At 28.0% G+C, this 15,613-nt stretch overlaps 2 protein-coding genes across 5 annotated transcripts in view; both read left to right on the top strand.

Moving 5' to 3' along the window:
* LOC145743554 (integrin alpha-1-like) overlaps nucleotides 1-15,613 on the top strand; it is a 47,227-nt gene that overhangs the window by 351 nt on the left and 31,263 nt on the right. The window contains exons 1-10 of one of the 3 annotated variants that reach the window (XM_082561546.1): nucleotides 8,504-8,771; nucleotides 9,105-9,181; nucleotides 9,357-9,499; nucleotides 9,822-9,939; nucleotides 10,249-10,417; nucleotides 10,638-10,689; nucleotides 11,013-11,158; nucleotides 11,313-11,418; nucleotides 11,665-11,779; nucleotides 11,933-12,018. In XM_082561546.1, coding sequence (XP_082417672.1) covers nucleotides 8,566-8,771; nucleotides 9,105-9,181; nucleotides 9,357-9,499; nucleotides 9,822-9,939; nucleotides 10,249-10,417; nucleotides 10,638-10,689; nucleotides 11,013-11,158; nucleotides 11,313-11,418; nucleotides 11,665-11,779; nucleotides 11,933-12,018 — 1,218 coding nt within the window. In that variant the 5' untranslated portion in view covers nucleotides 8,504-8,565. Of the gene's footprint in view, nucleotides 1-197; nucleotides 274-628; nucleotides 772-1,247; nucleotides 1,354-1,706; nucleotides 1,825-1,978; nucleotides 2,056-8,503; nucleotides 8,772-9,104; nucleotides 9,182-9,356; nucleotides 9,500-9,821; nucleotides 9,940-10,248; nucleotides 10,418-10,637; nucleotides 10,690-11,012; nucleotides 11,159-11,312; nucleotides 11,419-11,664; nucleotides 11,780-11,932; nucleotides 12,019-13,354; nucleotides 13,613-14,604; nucleotides 14,682-14,948; nucleotides 15,092-15,419; nucleotides 15,538-15,613 lie in introns of those variants that run through there. The other 2 variants (XM_082561547.1, XM_082561545.1) reach the window with 2 other exon arrangements.
* LOC145743555 (integrin alpha-1-like) lies at nucleotides 2,084-8,377 on the top strand. 2 transcript variants are annotated; one of them, XM_082561550.1, is made up of 12 exons: nucleotides 2,084-3,233; nucleotides 3,962-4,038; nucleotides 4,383-4,525; nucleotides 5,122-5,236; nucleotides 5,534-5,711; nucleotides 5,794-5,851; nucleotides 6,209-6,351; nucleotides 6,611-6,716; nucleotides 6,913-7,027; nucleotides 7,234-7,319; nucleotides 7,554-7,627; nucleotides 7,735-8,377. In XM_082561550.1, exons 1-11 carry the CDS (start codon nucleotides 3,031-3,033, stop codon nucleotides 7,581-7,583), a joined length of 1,254 nt encoding a protein of 417 aa, XP_082417676.1. In that variant the 5' UTR covers nucleotides 2,084-3,030; the 3' UTR covers nucleotides 7,584-7,627; nucleotides 7,735-8,377. The 2 variants fall into 2 exon arrangements, with proteins under 2 accessions (XP_082417676.1, XP_082417675.1); XM_082561549.1 differs by having other exon boundaries at nucleotides 7,527-7,627.

Below are 15,613 nucleotides of genomic sequence, written 5' to 3'. Positions count from 1 at the left end.
AAAATACCTCTTTTAAAGAAGAAAATGACTGAAGCAATAAAAAATAGAACTAGATATGGGTGTCACCTGTATGTTTATTGTCCACTGTACTTTTTATAGGCTATTAACAGATGGGGCAAATGTTTTTTTAGATTTTGCTAGTTGAGTTAACATAAGTCTTTTTTTACTAAGAAAAATTAAAAATATTTGATTTTTAGATTAAATTTTCCTGAAATAAGAAATTATGAAATCGAAATCCGATTGGGAGAATGTACGTCATATCAACAATTCGTGGTAAGTTATCAACCAAAGCTTAAACAACTAACATACCTTAGTCGATTTTCTGCCATTTGACATATATTATTAAAAGATTTAAGTCGTTTAAGATAAGCCTGTGTAAGATAGGACTGTAAGTAAAACTATGTTAAACCGGTATTTATTCATGTTTTTATATAAGCTAAGTTGTATAAAGAGTTTACCCATATCAACTTTCTAATCTACATTTTTCCAACACTTTTAAATACACATACAAAGTTTTTCTGAAGGAAAATGACCAAACAATATTAATATTACTTTATGCAATAACTATGATTTAAATATGACATGCAACTATCTACGTGTACTAAAACTATCCCAATTTCTTCATCAGGATAAAATCGATCCAGTCTCGTTACTCACAGGATCTACTTATACAGCTGCAGCATTAAGACTTGCTGCCGAGCAATTTAACACAGTTTCGAATACGCGAAACGAAGAAGTTAGAAAAGTGATTGTGCTGATCACAGATGGACTGTAAGATTTATTAAAATACTTAAAACTTGAACCTACTTAATGACCAATTTTTCCTCACTTAATTTTTGTTTTATGTATATATATTTTACCCTCGATGTTAAAAGGGCGAATGCGCAACTAAACATAGAGTAACATCAGTTACATAGTTGACTGTGGCAGTTTGGGATATAGAAGATTATAATTGCCTGATAATTACGCTGCTAATTAAAAATTGGCTTAGCAGGAGTTTATACCGTTTATAGCACCTTACTCAAGGGCGCTACTGCATGAGATCAGTGGGGATTGAACCAACGACCTCATGTAGTGAAGCAAGTGTTTAGACAATTACACTACGCTACCTGTATTATTACCAATAATTTTGTGTCTTTTCTGTACTTTCATTATACTACAAACTTAGTAACTGTACCACAAACTCTTATGCTACCCCATACAACAGCCTGGCATAGATAAACTTACATTAAACTGGTATTTTATAGAGCAAACGACAGACGACAATTGCCAGAAACTCACGAATTTCTAACACAACAAAATATAACTGTAATAGCGGTTGGTGTAGCTGGTGCATCTATAAGTGACTTGCAAGTAATATATTATCATAGTTTTTACAATTACTTAAAAAAAATATTTATTTACTTAAATATCACTTGCCAGCCTATGTAAAATATCTACCTACACGACAAAAACCCTACTTAAACTAAGTTAATTAATAAAATAACTAAAAAATAAAGTAAAACCAAACCTAACGAATTCATAAACTGGCTGTTTTAAAATATTTAAAAAACTAAAACAATTTTTTTTAAAAATAAAACAAAAAAAATTCGTTGCATTTTTTAGCACAAAATCCTATTAACCAAATATTTTATTTGATTTGAGTTTGTAAAAATTTAAATCATTACCTATTAAGAAAAAACTTAAAAGAAGTAAATATGTTTTAGATTGCAGCTAATGGTAGAGAGGGCGTTAACGATCGAGTCTACTTGCTTTCAAAATTCACAGATCTACAATCTACTGTGTCTGACATTTCAAAAGAAATTAATACCGTTTCACTTGAAGGTTTTTTTTAATTATTTTAAATTATTTGTGCCTTTGAGGGCCTTTGAAATTTTTTCATTGTTATTCACAAAAAAATTACCCAAAATTTTCTTAAAAAAAAAAAAAAAGTTATTTTTTTTGTCATAACTTTTGCTTGAACCCCTATTTTTATCAGGAACTGGAGTGGGTCAAACGGGGGTAGCTAAAACTTTTGAATTTTCGGAAACTGGGTTTTCTCTAAACGACGGAAAGGTAAGAGTTTTTTTTATTTATTTTATTTTTTTTCTACTTTCTTTCATTTCTAACTTTTTCACTCAAAAAAAGAAATGCGAATTTAATAAAAACAAGATTCCAAAATTGTAAGTAATGAAAATAAAAATGTTTAAAAATAAAAATACTAATTTGCACGATATTTATAACCCTAAACGATACGACGACAGAACTTGCGACCAATTAAATTACCAAAATAACGTTAAGCAATATTAATTTTCACGAAAATTATTCCCATTACCTTTATGAAGTAGTTTTTAAAAATCCAATAAGTTTTTTTAAATCTGTAACGTTAATTAAATTGAAGTAAAATTTTAAAATGAAAATAATCAAAGAAATATTAAGGTGGTTCTAAGGCCTGGTTGCCAAACGTAATGTAAGTTTGGTTTAAGGTAGCCTGTTGGTTAACCTAAACCTTAACTAGTAGTCTATTTTTATGTAGGCTAAGTATATAAGATACCGATCGTAATTGGTATACTAAACAACAGTAAAAATTTATAAATTGGCCATTAGGGTATTAATATGGTATCGTATTGTGGGATTTCAATGAAAACTGCCAGTATAGTTTTAAACAACAGAACGAATGAACTCTTCAGAGCAAACATTATATAAGGCAATAAAAACGGTTGCATTATTATTATTACAACATGATACAAAAGTGTTAAGAACAAAGTTCATAATTATATCTAAAAAGTTAAAGTAGTGGTAGAGTATTTTATAGTATCGTAGAAAAGCGATAGTATCTTATAGGATGCTATTTGAGCTTCATTTTTTATTTTATATTAAAGTGGTCTTGATAAATACTGTTTTTAAAATTTGTGCGCTTTTGAAAATTATAAACTTTTATAAAATAGAGATATCCCGACATCTTTTAAAAATATATATGCTTTAAAATTTAAATATATAGAAAGTTGTTTAGTTTGTTCAAATAAGAAATCTATCAAACATTAAAGTAAAATGTACAAAGTTACAATTCTACTTTTGCTGACGACCAAATTAATAATTGGTTTGGTGGACAAAAGACCAAGTACGTTACGATATCTACAATCCAGTTTAGTTACCGACCCACCCCTTTTAAAATGGGGCCCCAAAGTTTTACCTCCTAATGTGACCCCATCGTTTTTCGGGTATGAATTTCTGATACGAAAAAATGAACAAAGGTAACATTGTTAATTTTACTATAATAGTTTTCAGTTTTTAAATAAATTAAATACAGTTTAAAAGAAAATAAGTTTAAAAGGGTGAATTTATTTTTTCAATAGAATTATTTTGCTTTTTTTACAAATTAAGTATCATAGTGTGTTGTTATTGAAACGGTCATTCTAATTCAATAGTTCTTAAATTATATTTCAATAGACAATTACCATTGAAAATTTAACAGTTTGTTTCTACTAAACACAATAGTTGAATAACTTAATAAAATATTTTAAAAGTTTAACATAATACATCTTGCGCAATATTGAATGCTCAATTGACGTATACAGAATGAGTAATTCTTTAAATGAAGTTTCATATAACAAAAGATGAATTAGTTTGCCACTTTGCATAAATACATTGTTATTTTCAGATAAGGCATTACTAATATAAGTTTGAACTCAGATGTCCTTAAATTAACAAAAACTAGATAACAAAAACCAACTAACAAACTAACAAGCACATTTAAATTGGTGTTTTATGTTTTAAATAAAGTTTAAAATCTGTATTCCCATCGACAAAACACAATTTAGTTAAAACTGTTTATTGACCTTGTTCTTCAATAAAACGATTTAATAACAACATATTTTCAAAACAAACAACCAAAAAATTTGGTCTACTTAGAGTTAACATACTTCAATAATGGCCAATTTCTAAGCCATTACTTAATTTAAAAACAAGTTTTACGTTTTAGCTTTATAATTGGAGCACCAAAACAGATTAATTTAAGTACGCCAGAACTTCAAATTGAGAACTTTCCCGAAGCTTTAGGTAAATATTTTTAACACATAATTTTTCTTTAAGTAAAGTAAATGTTTCAAGTCATATTCACGGTTCTATATCGCATTTATTAAATATTTCAACGAAGCTTATGGGTTTAAAATAAGTTTTTAATATTTTTAAGGAAGTTTGTAAGTTTAAAATAAGGTTATTTCCTTGTTGTGCTAATAGTCTAAAAATCGAAATGCCTTATCTATTGTGTTGTAAAATATTAGCTACAACGACATGTTGATGCATCATCAATTGTTTTATAATGGAAACAAATAAACGGAAATTTATACATCAAATTAACAAATAACCTGTTTTATATTATATTTTGCATGTTTTTATTTTAGCTACTGGCAACATATTGGACTGCCCGGCAGTGTTGTTTACTGGTGCGAAACAAGGGTCATGTGACTCGATTCTCCCGCCAAATCCAACAGCAGGAGACGCGTTTGGTATAAGTGTTAAAGGTTCGAATACTGGAAGGCTTTTAGTAAGTTAAAAAATTTGTGTCTGTTTAAAACAAGTAAATGTCGCAAACAGTATTTTCTTTTCTTTATCTAGGGTCGCTATTCGCTAAACGCGAATCGTTTTTTTAAATTAGCGAATCGTTTTTACAAATATATTAGAATTAGCGAATCAACCAAAAAATTTCAAGCGATAATAATACTTTCGTGTATATTTGTGTATTGTTACGATCTATTTTTAACCGGTTTAACACATTTATAATTACATCAATATAATCCTGCGTAAATGTAGTACTTTAGGGCATTTAATAACAAAAATTTTCCATGTTTGGCAATGCGTAAACTTCACCTCCGGGTTCGTTTAGTTATTGCGCAATTTTTTAAATACTTAACACAGCTTTAAAGTAATCAAAAATGTTTCGGTTTTCGTGCGAGATATTCTTAACGATTGTTTAACAATACGTTAGGTTTTAAAAATGCCACGCAACTCGTCAAGTGTTGCAAAAAAACGAAGATTATGACTTGTACCTAATAATTGCTCTAAAAATGTGACCTCATTTTTAGCGAATCGTTTTTTAAACGTTAATTCGTACCATTTACATATTTTTTATTTTAAAACTAGGCGTGTTCTCCAAACAAGCAAAGATGTACGAGAGTCAATAGAAGTCCGGGTTATTGTTATAAAAGCAATAACAATGGTAAAACATGGTCACCAGAACCGCGGACCCAAGCTCTTGGTAACAAATATTTCAAAGAATATTGTTTTGTTTTGGTCATCTACACATTATTAATAAAAAATAATTGTTGACCCTATACAAATAGCAATTAAAATATGTTTTGAAATATTTCTAATACTCACATATTACTTTTAACAGTTCAAAATTTATTTAAAAAAAAAAATTCAAATACCAATTAAATATAAGTAAAAAACGTAGTATCAAATTGACAAATTAGATATTTAAAAAAGTATTTAAATTGTCGAAAAGTTTTGCATCTTTAATAAAATTTTTTTTTTTAATTCGTAATTTTTATAGTATGCCCTACTAGCGTTGGTTTGGATCTTGTATTTTTACTCGATGGATCTAGTTCAATTGGTGCAGCTAATTTTGAGCTTGTTAAAAATTGGATAACGTCTGTCGCAGATGGTTTTGATATTGCGAGTGGACACACTCAGATCGGAGTTGTACAATATTCAACTTACAACCAATATTTGTAAGCAAACGTTTACACCAAAATTAAAAAGTAAAAGTATAACTAATATTATTACTAACACAACTTTTTTTTGACCCAACAGCAAAGATTTGATTACCGAGATATCTTTGGGAAGTATTCGCAATCATGCTGAATTAAATGTAAGTACTTGGATAATTTAAAAAAAATATATTTTCTAAAATTAAAACTGTTAAAATAATTTAAAAATATTATGTTTTTATGTCAGAATACTTTTAAAGTAAATGTTAATCTCAATTTTTCGGAAGCATAATCAATTGATAAAAAAAACTGTTAGTGCAGTAGGATAACTTAAAAGTTTAAAATAAACAAACTTTTAATAAACCCATTAATAAAATAAAATCAAAAGAATAAAAAATAACTTAAAAGGCAAAATTTTTTTCAAAATAATAGATCAACATTAAAATAAAAATTGCATAAATCTATAATGACTTTTAATGGACTGTTTTACATAACAGAATGTTATTATGTTTTAACAGACAGCTATTAATGGTATAAAACTACAAAGCGGATCAACTTTTACAGCGGCAGCATTACAAAAAACAGTTGAAGATTTTAAAAGTTCAACTCGCTTTAACGATCCTGAAATATCTAAAGTACTCATTTTACTTACTGATGGGGGGTATTAAAAACTTTTATGTTTTCAACTTTATATATTAGTCTTTTAAACTTATGATTTGCAAAAAAATTTAAAATTTAAGTTTTTTTTTTTAATATATATTTTTTTTTTAAATTAAAATTTACAACTAAAAAACAATTTTGTGATGCTATATAACTTCACAATATATATATATATATATATATATATACTCGGTTATTACAACAACTGTCTATACATTTAAGCAAAACTAACACACAATTTTAACAATTTACATTTAAAGGGCTACTGATTCAAGTCATCTGGAAAGAAATGCCAAATATGTTAGAGATCTCGGAATCACAATTTTTGCAGTGGGCATTAAGGGTGCTTTTCGGCCAGAACTACAGGTACTTACAAATAGTGTTTAACATCACGACAGTAACTAATAATAACAAAAAAACAGTTTAAGCAAATTTCTATAATAACTACCCCTTTGTATTGAAGAAGAACAAACTTAAAAAATGTTACTTGTCCAGGTGTTTAAATTTATGACAGGCCTATTTGTTATTTCTCTACGTTGTTAACTCTGTTACCTTTAATTAGTTAATAGCGACTGGGACAAGTTCTTCGAAGAGGGTTTATTTTGTGGAAGATTTTGCTGGTTTGGACGACATTATAGGCCAACTTAGAGGCGCTATTCAATCGTTTGTTCTTGAAGGTAAAACATAACTTTTAAAAACCGGAAAAATGTGCAATTTTTTGCCAATAATCATCATTGAAAAAACATTGGTATTATAAAAAATTATACCATAACTTAAACTTTATGATAATATACTTGACTAAAAGTCATGTATTTGACTGCTTGACTTTTAATTTCTGCCCCCACATAAAAAAAAACTGAAATTTTGCTAATCAATTCTTAAGGTTCAGCATCTGATTCAACAACAGTTACTTTTGAATTAGAAGTAGGTGAAGTCGGGTTCTCCGCCACCTATTCACCATTAAAAAACGTAAGTATCAAATAAATTTAAAATCTTTATTTCCTTATTTCTTTTCTATTTTTCTATCGTTCTGTACGCGAAAGAGTTTTACGACAAAAGCGCTTTAAACGTCGCAAGCGTAATTAGACAGATAAGAGTAGCTGTTTTAATAAATTTAACTACTGCATCCAATCAAAAGGTAAGGAAATGCATTTATTAAGTATCACATTTAAACAGCTATTACATGTAAATTGTGCTTTCAAGAATACAACATACAAGAGTTCAACGACTTAAACTGAACAAAATTCAAGCCTACAATACTACAACATATATTATAAGTAAGTTCTTTTATCCAAAATATCTTATACCTAATCTGCACAGTCAACAAAACACAAACTGTATTTAAACTACCACATGTTATGTTTTAACTGTTTGAAAAATTTAGGATGTTATAGACCCGACGACATGTTTATCATATGCCAGGACGAATATCTAACAAAACTTTGCCTTTTCAAAGCTTCTATAATTGATTTGCGGGTGATTCTTTGTTACTCTTTAAATTAAGGGTGTTATTACATTATTATAACAAATTAAATTCGTGTTTTAAATTTATAAAGTTGGTAAAAACAGGTAAAATCGTGGATCAAAAATATTGTTTTTTCATCATAATGTTTTGTGTTCATGTAACAAATATAAAATCGTAAAAGTTAGGCTACGTACCATTTATTTTTGATTTAGGCCTTTCAGATAAAATAAAAATTTACATATAATTACAAATTTGATTAAAAAGATTTTAAAGACCAAAATTATTATAAAAAACAACCTCAGCTTTACTTGGAAAGTTTCAATAATACAATAGCTGACTAAAAATTTAACATAGAAGAACAAAGTAATGCTAGAATGATCACATAATAGATGTGAAACTAAAATGTTGCCTTGTTACCAAATAGGGTAAAATAAGAGATTGTGTTTGACTATAGTTAGCAGGACTATCCAGAATGTTCAATTGCAGGAAATCTGACGCTACCTTTTTGTATTATAACTTTAGAGTAGATGTTTTGAAAACAAAAAAGGGAATTTAACTTTAAAATGTCTAAAATTACTTTAAAAAATACTGATAACGATAGAGTTAAATTAGTGGTGTTTAATTTTATTTAAGTATTCGAAAATTTTATAATTTAATATTAAAATGACGATAAAATATCTTTAGACAACTAAACGAAAAATACTGACTAAAATTTAGAAAAGTGAATCAAAGAATTTTAAGCTAAGTAAAATGTACAAAGTTACAATTCTACTTTTGCTAACGACCGAATTAATAACTGGTTTGGTGGACAAAAGACCAAGTACGCTACGATATCTACAATCCAGTTTGATCACCGACCCACCCCTTTTAAAAGGAGGCCCCAAAGTATTACCCCAAAATGTGACGTCATCGTTTTTTGGATATGATTTGCTGATTCAAAAGAATGGACAAAAGGAGTAAGATATGAAATATTAAGTTGTAACAAATGTTAGAATATGATATTATTTGTTTTTATATAATATTTAAATAAACAAAAAATACTCGATATGCTGTGCAGTTATTATACTTTCTACTCTTTATAAGTTACCTCGAGTGTTTTAGCCAGATAATTATCTACTGTACTCTATGTATTTTATGGAATGAAAGATCTAGACTGTAAGACCTATATTGATAAATATGGTTTAATAAAAAAAAAATATTTTTAACAGTTAATCATATTGATCATAGATTGTTAGCTAATACAACCCTTACTATTTTTAAATAGAACATTAAAAATCTAAATCTTATAGATTTACAATCGGAGCGCCTAAACAAATTGATATGAATACGCAACCTCGTCAGTCACGAAATTCAGCCGAAATATTAGGTAGGTTTTATATACGCACACTTGCAAATTCAATTTTACTATTGTTTAACATACGTACTATATAAACAAAACTATGTCAAAATACCTATGGTACTGGTAAAATACATTATAGTTTATACTTGACCAAAAAAAATTAAATATTATTCTAACTTCATTGTTGTTTTTGCAAATTTAGCTACTGGCAACATATTGGCCTGCCCGGCAGTTTCGTTCACTGGTGCGAAACAAGGGTCATGTGACTCGATTCTCCCGCCAAATCCAACGCCGGGAGACGCGTTTGGTATAAGTGTTAAAGGTTCGAATACTGGAAAGCTTTCGGTATGTTCATTTTTTTAAATTCTACTTTGTTTAAGTTGGTTTGTTTATATTTTGCCTATAGTTCTTTGTATTTGTTAAAAGGCTATCATATTTTTTTAATAAAACATAATTTAGGCTTAAACTGTAATTTAGGTTTAAAATCAAACAACAAATTTTCAAAACAAGTAATACAAACTACTAATAAACACACAATTAAACTAAAATATTAATTTAAAATTTGTTTTCTTGAATTTTTAATAGCCATTTTTGCAAAGTAGTCAGTTATTTATACAGAAAATTATTCTATTTTTAAACATTAATGTTTAATTTTGTTTTTTTACAGGTATGTGCACCCAACAAACAACAAGTATGTACAGGAGTAGTACTAAGTCCGGGTTATTGTTATAGAAGCAATAATAATGGCAGAACATGGACACCGGGACCTCAAACCCAAGACTTAAGTATGTATGCCTTAAAAAGTTAACATGCCTTGTGTTTTACTATTATTAACCAATTGTTTATTACCTATAAACTTTGAGCCTATTTATAAAAAATCAGCTGATTTAATATAAAAGTTTTTTTTTATTTAACAAACCCTAAAATATGTGCTTTTATTTCTGAATTGTTTATAAAAAAACAGCTGGCATTTTTAGTTTTTAAAAAATATTTGCCTAAAGAAAAGGTCTAAAAGCGAAAGTTGGTGGATGTCCCCTAAAACAAAGATTCTTTATATTTTTATTAATTCATTTAACTTTGTTTTTATTTTACAGGATGTCCCGGTGTTGCTCTGGATCTTATATTTTTACTTGATGGCTCTGGCTCGGTTGGTCGCTCCGATTTTGACATTCTTAAACAATGGACAAAAACTGTCGCCAATGGTTTTGAAATTTCTAATGGAAATACTCAAATAGGTGTTGTACAATATTCCTCTCACAGCGAGTAAGTAAATGTTTTTTTAAGTTGAAAAATGTTTTTTAACTCATGTTTAAATGCTATTTCGTAACTTTTAGCAGTTTCTTTCATGTCACAAATTTATTTGAAAAGACCAAAAATTAAAGTAACACATTGCCTTTTTATATTTTATTAGTTAGTAAATCCAAAAAAAATTTATTTTGCAGAAAAAATACTAAAGATATATAAATATTATTTGTTTTTTTAGAATAAATACGGAAATACCATTAGGTAGTATTCGAAATCATGCAAATTTTAATGTGAGTATTTTAAACAAATTTTTTTTTTTTTTTTATATATATCCTTATGTGGGAAGGTCGAATGCGCGACTTAAACATAGAGTAACATCAGTTACCCTGACCCAGTCTTGAGTTGCATGTGGCAGTTTGGGATGTTATAGATTTATAATCGTGCTGGCTCAGCAGAAGTTTATATCATTTAAAGCGCATTACTCAAGGGCGGTACAGCATGAGAGCAGGAGATCGAACCAACAATCTCATATGGTGTGACAAGTGTTCTTAACACTATACATGCTAGAAATTAAAGCCCAATGACAATTAAAACAATTAAAAAAATGTTATAGAAAGCGGTTGACAATATCATATATCAAAGTGGTTGGTCTACTTATACTGGAAAAGCAATAAAGAAAACAGTTTCCGATTTTAAAAGTTCAGCTCGCTACAACAGTCTTAAAACATCTAAAGTCCTTATTTTACTAACAGATGGACAGTTTGTTCCTTTTTGATATTTTTTGAGTTTTAAATACATTTTGTTTAAATTTTTTTTAATTTTAAAAATTCACAAATATATACTTTATACACACTGAGCCGTTATATTGGTTAGCCTTTACTAAACAAAATGTTAATATTGTTTTAAATTCAAGATCTTCTGATCACTATAAATTACCAAACTCGGCCAGATACGTAAGAAGTCTAGGTATAACAACGTTTGCTGTGGGTGTTGGAAATGCTAACATAGCAGAATTAAAGGTATTTAAATATATTAAGAATAATAACAAACATTTCTTTTAACAATATAAAGTCACACAAATTTAAAAAAAATATGCATATACATTTGCCCTTGTCTATGTCCAATTCTTAAAAACCTTATATTTGTTTTTTTTATTTTACCACCACAACGAATTTTAACTTTAAGGAAATAAAAAGTAATCATCGCGTTTTTAATTTGAGTCGCTTTACAAACTTCTTTTCATTCGTTTCACGTTTGTGTTACAGATAATAGCTACGGGTACAAACACAATGGAAAGAGTATATTCTGTAAAGGATTTTACCGATTTAGATGCCATCATAGCGAAACTCAGAGGAGCAATTCTAACATTCGCCCTTGAAGGTGAAAACAATAAAAAAAAAACTAGTTTTACAATTTTTATTTAAAAAACAAAAATGTGTTTGCATGAACCTACCATAAATTTGATTTTTAAATACTGTTTTCTTTTTTTTAGTTTAAATTATGACTAAATTATTTTGTGTTATTAAAAAAAAGGTGCAGCACCTAATTCAGCGACCGTAGCACATGAATTAGAAATCGCCGAAACTGGATTTTCGATCGCCTATTCGTCAATTACCAGCGTAAGTAATAAGGATCAAAAGTGTTTTTATTTCTTTATCTTATTTCTGACCTTTTTATTTTACATTTTCTCATACGGGCTTTCTTTTTTTCCATTTCTTATTGCGTAATTGCGCTAATGCTTTACGCACGCGGCTGTTAATTTTAAATTTTAATTTAAATACTAAAAAACTAAACAACTAGAAAATTGTTAAATATGAATACAGTGAAAACAGTACCATGGATATAATTGGAAAAAATACATTTTACTTTAAACCCAGAATAGACTAACAAAACTCACCTAAACAAAAATTAAACTGGGTTAAAAATGTTAAAATGGCCTTTGACCCAACAAAAATAAATAAAACTAACTTTTTTTTAAAACGGTCACGTCACACAACGTAATTCAAGTAAAATTTTATTTAAAATAATAATCAATCAAAGATCGCATTACGAAACTAATTAATGACTAATAACGATTAAGGAAACGTAAAATATTTGAATTTAAACCAATGTTTTGAAATACTTCGTATCAACATATAGTTATCCTTATATGTTATTTGGTAATACAGCTAATGAGTTTCGTAATGCCGCCCACAGTTTTCTTTCTTATACCAATTTCCTTTCTTAACGTCGGGTTTAATACAACAACATGGCTTAATAAATATGTACTATACAATTATTCAAAACAAACGGGCGGCATTAGAAATTAGATAAAAAAAGTATATTTAATGTAGAAAGTTCAAAGGGGCCATTCGCTGTAAAAAAGGCTATTTGCTTCTAAGGTGCATTATAACGAAGGTATATGTAGGATTTAAAAAAAATTTACGCATAAATTATATATACCGTATTGGTATAGCAAGTACAACAGTGTATAAATTTGCGTTTTTCAATATGGTAAATACATTACAATATTATGGAATTTTTATAGATAAATTGCGTGGTAACGTAGCTTTAAACATGATATGACGAATCAAGTTATTAGGGTAAACTATAAGTATATGAAGTCTGGTAATTTATTCTGATTATTACAACGGAAGCTTTAGGATAAAAAATTTAAGGGTATTATATGATACATTGTTAGTATTAATATTACCGGTATTATTATCATAATATTTCTGGTAGTATTTTGGTAATGTAATTCTACTGTATTTTCAGTGATAGATCAAACTTATTATCAAATTATTAAAAAAAAAACTAACTGGTGTTAATAAAATGTGATTATTATCAAAACTAACTGGTGTTAATAAAATGTCTACATCTTCGCAAACCTTATTTAAATGTAAGTAAGAAAAGTATTAAAAAAGGATGTTATTTATTGTAGTTACTTAAATTGTATTAGGATTTTTAAAAAAATAAAAAGTTAGAAAAAGCGAAAAATTTCTGGATAAAGAAATATTTAAGTAAAATGCACAAAGTTGTGTTTCTACTTTTGCTTACGACAAATTTAATATCGGGATATAATGTGGCCGACAATCAAGGTACGTTGAAATATCTACAATCTAATGCGGTTACCGACCCTCCTCTTTTCAACGGGGGCCCCAATATTTTACCCCCAAATGTGACGTCATCGTTTTATGGGTACGATTTTCAGATCCGCGAAAACGGACAACCAAGGTAAATTTTTTAAATTTTAATAAAACGTAATTTGGTAAAAAATAGAAGTTTAAAAATGGTTAAATAATTTTTGAAACAGGTGAATTGTTTTTTTTACTAAAACTATTTTGTTCCATACAATTCAAGTAATAATAAAAAAAAATTTAAATCAAACGGTCATTTATGAATAACTTTAAAAAAATAAAAACAAAAAAATTGGTTATCAAATTTATTAATTTGTAAATAACATTTTGTGTCTAATATAGACAGAAGTATTTGAACCCTATAGAAAGTTATTTATACACAATCAAGTATTGTATTCAATAATTGAAATAGCCTTAACGTAATTTGAATAAAAACTATACAATAAAAATCTCTATAACAAAAAGTGAATTTAGGATCGAAAACACCCTGGCATACAAAACTATTAAAAGCGAAATTTCTTAATATCAAATTGTGCATATTATGCATTGAATTTTACTATAATCAACACTTTTTAAATAACTTTAAAGTGTAGCGTCTCCTGTGCAGCAGATGACTCATTTTAGTCTATAATATTGCTATCAGTTCGAAGGAGTCATATGGCGATTTTTACGTTTATTTAATGTGAACACATCCTAAAATTGGGTCTTGCGAAAAATCTATTCTAGGACATGTTATTATTTCCAAGAAACAGTGTTAATAATAAATATTTAAAAATTTATATGTTTGCGTATAACTTTAATTAAAGCATCAATACATATATAACTTACTTACATAAAAAATAATATTGGCTATAAACTTTGATAAACTAGACAAATACAGTTTTAAATCAAACATTTATAAAACAAACTAAATATTGCTTTAACACTTTAATAAAATAACGCAATATCAACATATATTTTGAAGTATTAACACACTCTGGCACCAACAAATTAAAAAATCCACAAACTCATTTTTTTCTTTGTATCCATATTTAATTTGTTCTACATTACTTCAAGATATTTATCAAAAAAACAGTTTTATTTTTAAAGTTTAACAATTGGAGCACCAAAACAAATTGATATGAATTTGCCAGAACTTCAGAGAGCAAACCCGTCCGAAGTATTAGGTAAAACTTTGCGATAAGAATAGTGTTAATTACAATATGGATCACCTATACTTTAAGGTTTTAAGATACACTTTAGTACTTAACAGTTTTAGAAATTATCTCTTGTACTTTGGGGTTTTTATTAATTTTCTCTTATACTTAACGGTCCTAAGTTTTTCTGAAAATCGTGAAGTACAAGTGATCCATAAGTAATAGATCTACATTTAAATTTTTAAACAACAATACTTATTCTATATTGCAAGGTCAGGGTATATTTTATTTTTTTAGCTACTGGGAATATTCTAGCTTGTCCGCCAGTGTCGTTTACTGGTGCGGAACAAGGGTCATGTGACTCGATTCTCCCGCCAAATCCAACGGCGGGAGACGCGTTTGGTATAAGTGTTAAAGGTTCGGACACGGGAAGCCTTTCGGTAAGTTAAACAATTAAAAGTGTTGAGCATCAAGACGTAAATGCTATTAGAAAAAAACTGGTAGTAGCTGACACATTTTTTCATTATTTGTTATATGCAAATGCTTTTATCTATCTATAAAAAAACACAATACAACATCTTAATAAATACAACATCTTACTCTATTTATATAACACATAACAACATCTTACTATACAAATCAAATATTTCAACAGTTTACGTTTTTAACCGCTTTCAGGGTTTACAATTTTTCATAATTACTTTGTAAGTAACAAATGAAACACAAGCTATCAAACTCTTTAAACTTATTCCCGTAAATGTTTTATAGACATGTGCACCCAACAAACAACAAGTATGTACAGGAGTAATACTAAGTCCGGGTTATTGTTATAGAAGCAATAATAATGGCAGAACATGGACACCAGGACCCCGAACCCAAGCTCTTGGTAATTTTAACAAATTTATAATTTTTTATAACTCAAAAACTAAATCAAATTTTTAACCTGAATTTTTCGACATATT

Source organism: Corella eumyota, chromosome 2 (genome assembly GCF_963082875.1).
Source record: "Corella eumyota chromosome 2, kaCorEumy4.1, whole genome shotgun sequence".
NCBI classification, from domain to species: domain Eukaryota; kingdom Metazoa; phylum Chordata; class Ascidiacea; order Phlebobranchia; family Corellidae; genus Corella; species Corella eumyota.
The sequence above is the reverse complement of the archived record's forward strand: the minus strand, read 5'-3'. Positions and strand labels throughout refer to the sequence as shown.